At 37.7% G+C, this 9,389-nt stretch overlaps 1 protein-coding gene across 2 annotated transcripts in view; it reads right to left on the reverse strand.

Annotated features, from left to right (window-relative positions):
- The window catches only part of dock1 (dedicator of cytokinesis 1), a 159,081-nt gene extending 152,829 nt beyond the window's left edge, over window positions 1-6,252 (reverse strand). For both annotated transcript variants that reach the window (XM_056770948.1, XM_056770947.1), the window contains exon 1: window positions 6,085-6,252. In XM_056770948.1, the coding sequence (XP_056626926.1) occupies window positions 6,085-6,133 (49 nt within the window). In that variant the 5' untranslated portion in view covers window positions 6,134-6,252. The remainder of the gene's footprint in view (window positions 1-6,084) is intronic.
- Between the last annotated feature and the right edge of the window lie 3,137 nt (window positions 6,253-9,389).

Consider the following 9,389-nt stretch of genomic DNA (forward strand, 5'->3'; position numbering starts at 1 on the left):
TCACTACTCCATATCTTTGAAAATAACTTAAATATGAAATAAAGGAATGAGTGGAATGCACATCATAAATGCACATCTGTAGATGGATTTGTCACTCTCAAGAGTGCTGTGTAAGTGTGTTTGTATTGTTAAATGCTCACGGTAATTTCCTTTAAGGATGTTTGACATAAGATCTTTCCTGCACAACACAAAGCTGTTGGAGATGCTACTTTTAAAATGTAGTTTGCAAAGCCACAAGAGACGGTTTAAAGTGGATCAAGAGTCGACATACAACAAAGCTTCCTACCAAAAATAGTTTGCCAAGGTACAATAATGCTGAAGATACATAGGCCTACTTATAGAAGCACTGGTTAGATTCAATATTAACAACCCCAGCTGATAGTTTCAGAGAGTACATAACATGAGATCTTGAATGATCATTTCATGCAGTGTGTAATACTGCCGTGTTCGAAAGTAAGCAGTCTGCCATGTTGTAAATATAAAGGTGAATGAATAACAAAGTTATTGGCCAGGAAAAAAGGGAGCCGACTCCGAATCACGCAAACTAGTCGTCCCTAGTCCGATTTGCTAACCGCCGCTGATTTATGTCACTACATATAGTCCCAGCAAACATTTTGCTAGGCCAAAACTTCACTCTTCTCCCCCAAACACTGTAGCTCGTGAGCAGACTAGTACAGCAGACTAGAACATCTGACCAATTAAATCAGACTATGCTGGCGGAAAGGAGGGGATTAGACAGGTGAATTTTGGAAATAATAATTTGAGGTGAGAAAAACTGTCTGTAATTAGGAAATATGTACATAAATGTATTGTTGGACACTCCATAAACCAAACCAGGACCTTTAAAATCTATAGTTATGTTCTCTTTAAATGAATCAAGAAAATGACCCAACCCAACATTTCATGTCAACAGCTTTCAAAACTCAATGTATGTTAATAAAATGAAAATGTTGAGATTAACAGCATTTTACTAAACAATGAATGTACTGCTTTATCGCCTTAAATATCTATTTTCTCATGCTGCAATTCAACCAAAGCAACATAATATACATAAATTTGTCTTTAGATGTGTATAAAGAGTGTACATAACAAAGTGTTTTTATTATCTCAGAATTAGCTATTTCTACCTACATACATCTCAGATCCCCTTCCATGGAATTCATCATGTTGTTTTTACAACTGCCCTTCAGGGACAATATGCTCTACAGAACGAGTGTCTTAAAGAAGCGTTTTGTTCAGTGTCAGCCTCCGTAGTTCTTTAAAAGGGGTGAGGGGTGGAGTGAGCCGTTGGTTGCAATTCGCTACCTCACTGCTAGATGCCGCTAAAATGGACACAGATGACCTTCAAATTCATTCTCATTTTACAAAAAGATTGTTTGATTTCTGCATCCCTAAATTAACTTGTGTACCATTTAAAATAGTCACCTATAATAAAAATTTAAACAACATACAAAAGGCACAATATTTTAGTATGCATGACAGCATAGAAGTCAACATTCAATACAGGCACTCCTATAAAAAAGTAACAAAATATAGTAACTAAGTAAAAAATTCTGCTCAAAGCATCACATTTGTGACCAAAATGAAAATTCCACAGCCACCCAAACATATCTGACACAGTTTATGGTCTAAACTCAGAGCAGCCTGTGGTTGATCCTAATCAGAACACACAGGAGATACTGAGTGTGTGTGTGTGTGTGTGTGTGTGTGTGTGAGTGTGTGTGTGCGCGTGTGTTGAAACAGAGCGACTGTCTTTAGGCCAGCTGCAGTTCTCACTACAGAAGCCAAAGGAAGCGGCAGTTCCTTATCTGGAGAGCCAATGTATTGTGTAGAGCAAACCAGCCTGCCCCTGCAGTAACCACAAGAATAAACCACTTCAAAGTAAACATGTCTAGGTTGTGTGCAGAAAAACCTAGCACTTTATTTTAATACCATTTTAATGAAAGAGAGAGAGAGAGACTGTGTTAAGATTATCTCTACAGTATCCGAGATGTAAAACAGAGACCTGACCAAATACAGACTCCATGTTCACAGTCTTGACATAGAGAAAGGCAGACACAGAAGATCATGGCTTCCAAACTAAAAACCATCAAGACCTTTCTTTGTAGCTCCATAGCATTGCTCCATGGCAACCCCTAGAACCCAGAAGTGAATAGCAATGCCATAGCAACCGATCTGAAGTGCCTAGCAACCACCCAGCACACCCTAACAACAGAATAACAACCTTTAAAGGACAGATCTACACACTGGCCTGGGAACCATTCACAACATCCTAGCACCCAAGCATCTGACGCAAAGCACAAGCCACATGTTTGCGTAACTTATCACAATTTTTTAGAAAGTTTGCAACTGTAATTCTTCGCTTCTTGTTTTACAGAGTTGGATTGATTCACCTCCAGGTGCCATGATAATATAAATCATTCATACACAGAAAGAGAAACCTTTTCGCTGTTGCTTTGTAAAGTCTCAGTGGACAGAATAAACAATGACACCACGAAAAATAAGTCTTTCATGTTTCTCTCCAAAGTCTCAAATAATCCCTCCATGTATTACAGCATGTTAATGGTGCTTTATTTAAAGCACAGTACTTCAGATTCTGTTCAAAAGGGATAAGAAGGACATGAACATGATGTTCCCTCCTTGCTTATACATGCAGAAAGAAAGAAAGAAAGAAAGACAGACAGACAGAAAGAAAGAAAAAAGAAAGAGAAAGAAAGAAAGAAAGAAAGAAAGAAAGAAAGAAAACAAATATTCCAAATATGTGTGTGGAGTGCTCACAGGATACAGGAAGTTCAACTCTGCCTTTTGCCTGCAGGTTACAACCTCCACTTCACAGCGGACAAACAAACACAGGACCGAGTTTCCTTCTAAGTTCAGACCTGACAGCTTTCCCCAGATCTAATTCAAACCACCGGTTCGCTCATGAAACCTCTGTAGTGACTGTTTACCTTCCCGTCGATACACAAAAACCTCATCATATAAATCAACCTACTAACCCTGTAATATAACTTGTTTAAAATTAAACAAACTAAGAAACTTAACTAACTTCACAATTCTTGTATGTCCCACAAGTTTACGAGTGTTGTGACAGAGATGTTGTAATCGCGTCTCTGAGCTAAACTTTAGATTGGTTGAGGTTTTTTCTGCTTCAAAAGAAAACCCTCAATAAAGCCCAATCTACAAAGACTCATGCTGTGCCCAGATAAAAAAAATGATATTAATTCAGCCTTTGAAAAGCTTTATTGAGGGTTTCGACCTGATATGCACTACAAGGCAGGACTATGACAATATATCGCAATTCACACTAATTATACCCGTCTAAGGCGATTCTGTGTGTTATGCACATCTCTTATGTGTGTTATGCACATCTCTTCTGTGAACTACGGCTCTTCGATCAGTAGTACAGCTAGATCTAAAATCACTATGAGATTGAATCGTTTATAACTTGCATTTGAAAAAGCAACACTTGTCACACATCATCATTATTATAAATATATTTTAATATCATAAAAAACCTGAAAAGATTTGAAGAACAGCAATAGAATAAGAACATTAGCGGTGTCTGAATTGCTGCTTATATCGATTTCCCTGTGGAGCGCCATCACATGCTGATGTAAAGAACTTGTGGGAAATACAATTTTGTATTAGGTAACCCAAGTAGGCTTACCTAAACAATGCATCCCAGGCACAGGCTTTCAAAAGAATTGCAAAACCTTCTTATTTGTCTGCTCATGAACAAAATCAGAAAGAGGAGGACAAAATGGGTACATAAGAAACTTCTTAACAGAGAAGAGAAAGGCGAATATCGTCATTTCTTATTTATATCTCCGTATGAGTTTTTGACGTATCGTACAGCTCTGGGTAGTCAATAAGTATCTTTTCCTTCATGTTTTCAACGTTCGTCTAGAAGATGAGTAAAATGTTCTATGTTGGGCTGGTAATAATCTGTTCATTGCTTGGTTGAATCCGACACGGCTGCCACTCACAAGATGATCAAATATGTTTATCTTCAGCGGCGCCTGCCGCAAAGAGCCATGCCAGTGGAAGCGGCAGGATATTGGGTGCACAAGCACCACTTGCAACGCCTCCTCTCCGCCAATTAATTTTGCCGCTTACCGCATGTTTCCAATTGAAAATGATCAGGACAAACACGACTGCCGCGTGGCTTACCGTGTGAAAGGCCCATAACTCATAGATAGAGTCATAGGTGAGCGTGTGAATTCAGACCAGATACATGAAAATTAACCCATTACAAATCTGTAAAACAAACTGTTTAATAGATCTGAAGAATCATGTATGCAAGATATTATAAAATGTAGATCCTATTCCCCATAACATTACACATTTACCTCCCATATGAAGAGTTTCACTTCAGACTCGGTATGTATATTATACCTGAAGCAAATCTATTTAAACATCACAGAGCATAATTCAACAACACGGGGTAAAAAGACACAGTGCAGAAACCTCATTCGCCTTTGAGCTTCGAGTGGAAACCACAAAACAAGTACTGAGAGATACATAAACAGACTCGGTGAGCATCTATTCAGACACAAACACGATATGTTAACCACATTCTTTCTCTCCTCCTGCTGTACACCGAGTAGAAGTTCCTATCCGACATGATTCATCATTTCAGAACACTCAGAGGTACGCTCAAGAATCGGCAGAAGATATTTCGGGTCTGCCTCTGTCTAGGAGAGCAGATAAAACTTGAGTTATGAGTTAGACGATGGGCCCGCAGCCAACGAAAGATTTTACTGATTCTACATTAAATACAACCCATAAAGTTCTTCTGCATTTGAGGACAGTATAAGACTCTTTCTGAACTCTCACTGATCTCTCTCTCAAGGACTTTTTAAATGAGCTCCTGCTAAACACTATCACAGCTGTTAAAGAAAACATCTCACCAAAAGCAACCAAAGCAATGACATGACTAATATTGCGATGTGAGCTCCAGAACTCCAGCCAGGAATCTGAGGGGACCTGCATGAATAGCATGTCAGGAATCTTGACTACATGTGAGAAGGAAGAAAAATCTGCAGAGAAATACGTCAACCTTCCTTAGCTTAGCCACGCTGATGTGTTTGATGAACATGTATGTAAACACTGGCTGGATATTATAATGCATATGAATGAAAAAATTATATTCAATTGCCACTACATAGAAAACACAACGGGGGGTGGATAAAATCCTAATATATAGAATGGAACATAGAAACAAATACTCATTACATTAATACTATACATACAACACTTATTATAGAATGATTGAAACTCGTGTATATATATATAACATTTGAATTATTCACTACCAAGTTGTTTAAAGTACAGTGACTATTGATTATGTAATCCCCAAACGGCAAAATGTTGCCAGAAATATTATTCTATCATCGGTAGAGATCATACCTGTGTCTGAGGCTTATGAATTGTATAAAGAAATTACAGTCAACACAAAACATGCCACATGATGATTATTATATTATACTGGTCATCCATTACTTGTATATTTTAAAACCGGGATGGGTGGGTTAAGAGAGTTTAAGAGATTTATACGTTATGCCATAGTTTACTAAGATTGCTGTTGTTATGCACTTTATATTTGTTCCGACGTCACTGACCGTAACAAATAAAACCCTATAGTAGCATAACAAAACTGATTTGTTTATATAAATAAAAAGAAGCGAAAGAACCCGCTGATACCGTCGCGCGTAGCTGGAACTGGTCAAGCTCGAAAACTTGTTACAAAGTAGCGCGGAAAGTTTTGTAGTAAAAGTATCCGCGCGTCAGTAACAAAAGTAACAAAGTATCCGTGCCATCATCCATTCAGGCCCGCCGCGCAGGAAACACTGGAAACAAGGCGCGTCTCTGTCACTGAACACATACAAACACAAATCTGTAACAAACAAATCTGTAACAAACACCAAAAAGTCCGATCAACAGCTCCCGAAATAATCCTAAACAGCGAAGTAAATCGGGACGGGAATGCGAAAAAGAACTCTTATCCACAGTTTGTCCCATAACTTGTATTAGGACTGAAAGCGCTCGCGTTTATAGTTCAGGCAAGTTTACTTCTTTACTCACCAACACCGTATTTTTCCTTCTTCGTGGGCACCCAGCGTGACATTCTCATTGATGGAAGTTATCCGACAGGCGGCAAATTGTTGTTGTGTTTAATCCTGCAGTATATCCAGAGTTTTTCCCAGAGTATTTGTTTTCCCTGTAGGAGTGCAGAGACTCATCTAGCCGCCATTTTCCATCATCACTGAACTCGTGAACCGCGAGGGGGAGATTGAGACTGAAAACTTTTTTGTCATGTGGGACAGCAGAGACTGCATGATAAAACATTTACCATGGTAACTATATTTAACCAGAACGCCATAGCTGTTGTTGATACAAAAACAAAAATGTGCTACGTAATATAACTTTTTTAATCATCATAACGAACTGTATAGGGCAGAAAGATTAATAGAAACAATTGAGAAAATATATAATATATATATATGTTATATAATGTTATATGTTATTTTGGCGAAAACTATAGTTTGGTGTCCAAGTGTCCAAGCATGGTGTGTGGAGCCTGTGTGTGCTCTGACAATACAAACCAATCCCCCCAAAAATAATCTGAATTTTAAACAGAGATTCTGAATGAACTGAAATTAGTTTATGATAGTAGACTGTTTCATTTTGAGCATTATTGGCATTAAATGAAATTCTCTGTAATGCCATTTTAAGATGGCTGACTTACTTTAATGTGTAATTAATTGCAACTAAACAGATATCTCTTTTCAAGTGGTGCTGTCCTGTTTGTTTGCCTGTAAACATCATTTTCATAAAAATACGGCAAACATAAACAACAGCACTGCATGAAACATCAGACCCCCCTAATGCTCATAATGAGACGATTCTCACTGTCAAAAATAGCTGCAGATTTTGGAGACTGATGAAAATTTGATAATGGGGACCAATTAGAAAAGATTGCTCTGGGATACTGTCTCTTAGCCACAGATTTAACTTAATTCTCGCTTTCCAGAGAAATTATTACTCCGTTTGAGGTTAATTGTTTCTGTGAGAATATGCTGCTTTACTCACAAACGCTCCCCAGATGCTCGTAATTAAAGATGCTCTGTGGGACAAACTGCCTCTTTGTTTTGTGATTCATTAGACAATGCGAAATGAATCCCGTGCATTCATGAGAATGTAAAGCTTCTGCTACAGAATATCTTTGTTGACTTGTTGCTATATTGTGTATTGCCTGTAGCCAACTTTCAGCGAAACATTAATGCAAGCTCCAGCACCTTTTGCTTTCATCAGAAGATTACTTCTCGGCACTATAAATGCTACAGAAATGTACTTTCATTGTTAGCCTACAGATATGCGCCTTTATGAGAAATAAATGATTTATTCTTGTAGAGTAAGCCATTATTTGTTTGCACGGTTGCTCAGCAGCTCGGGTGAAGAGGCTGTTTATCATCAATCAGTGTATATATTACAGCACTGTTGGTTTAGTGGGGCCCTGTAATATTTAGCCCTAGGAAATTCAAGATCCAAACAACTACCTGGACTTGAAAATAAAGCCAAAATTATGACTTAAAACACTAAACATACATTTAGCATGAACAACTAGCAAAGTGGGTGTTGAGCGACTCACTGTGAAAGAAATTCTGTGATACATTTCAAGCTTGCAGAGTTGTGATTTGTTGACCTCCAGTGAACTCCAGATGCTGTCACTAAAACATGCCAGCTTCAATTAGCACATGAAGCAAAATTCTCTTTACATACAGAGGCCATGCAGATGGGAAAACAAACCGATGCAGGACAAAACAGCAAATTAGCCACTTAGTAGACAGACATCAGTCATAGCAAAAGAACGACACAGAAATGGAAAATGCAGTAGAGCTGCTGTGGTTGTGTGAGTCATACACAAGTTTTCAGTGCATTTGTTTACATATTTTTTCTCTAATGATGAATAGATCTGTTATTTTCGGTGTCCCTTTCTGCCCATTCGCACTGATACATCAGAGTAAGGAACTCAATGCACTCTGACTATATACGTCATCTTCTACTGTAAACACAGCTTGACGGAATCCGCCTTTATTGTCTCTCCCTGGCTGTTGTTGTTATTGTTTCCTTCTACTTTATATATTGCTGTAATAGATTTGCATTTGCACTTGATTTTACATAATAATCTTAGTTCAATAATAAACGGATCCGCCTTCAGGGGGCGCTAATAGTCCTTCATTGACGCTATGTTCAGAATGAGTGTTTACTGCTTAATAATAAAGCTAAATGAAACAGTAATTAAAACCAGATCAACACGATTCAATAAAATTGGTAAAATGTGTTTAAATAACAGATTACTAAACCGATTTTTATATGTGTGAAATAGTTAAAATTTTTAAATAATTTTGAAAACAAAAAAATAAGTTTTGCTTTTAGATATTTACAATCTTTCTCTTCGTTCATTTTTTTATTTCTTATTTAACTTTTACGTTTTTAGAGAATATCCATGATGCACTTTCACTCACAGCCCTTCCTGTACATTTCGATTTCTCTCATTCGTGTTCTGCGGACTTTATTAGTTAATAATAGTAAACAAGATTATGTAATCGATTAAGAAACGTACACGTGATGTCCTCTTATCCAGAAAAACCGAAGACATCAGTTTACTTCTGAGTTTATAGGGCGGTCATGACTGGTCCAAAATGGCGGCGCCGCTGTGATCTAAAGCGCTTGATGTGGCTTTTTTGTATGATTGTACTTTCACCTGCTGCCAACAAATTATCTTGTTCAAACAAAAACGGTTAAGATTGACGTTCTGTTTCACAATTTATTTTTATATTTTATCCAAAGTGAATTTACAGGTGAAATACATAGTGTAAGCAAAACTACGTTAACTAAAAGTAGGCCGGAAGTAGTGCTGTATGTATGCGTAGTGTATCATTCCAGTCAGACAACCCTCCTAAAGCATGTTCCGCCTCACTGCCTCTGTTGAAATTGCATATCGCATTTTGTGGCTTAGTTTGTAAATAATAGATCAGGCTCATTTTTTCATGTGAGCATTTATTTATATATTTACTTGCAAACCTTTATTGCTTCTTCCTGCTTTGTACATCTAAGAAAGCAGTCTTCAAGGCATAAAAGGGTGTTTATGTATTTGGTACAGTGGTGTTTTTAAAGTGGTGGTGTAAATGGGCATGTTTTGGTCACTTGTTTCACTGGACATGAAAGTCAAGATACGTGTGTTTCATTATGTGGTTCAATATGAAAGCAGGGTTTCCGTCTATAGGCCACATTTGAGCAAATAGAGTAGGTCATCTGGGAATTCTGTACATTATGTGCACGCTGCTGTGAACGGAATACATACTGCAGAAAGAGTAGTATACTAG

This window comes from Triplophysa dalaica, chromosome 17 (genome assembly GCF_015846415.1).
Source record: "Triplophysa dalaica isolate WHDGS20190420 chromosome 17, ASM1584641v1, whole genome shotgun sequence".
In the NCBI taxonomy this organism is placed as follows: domain Eukaryota; kingdom Metazoa; phylum Chordata; class Actinopteri; order Cypriniformes; family Nemacheilidae; genus Triplophysa; species Triplophysa dalaica.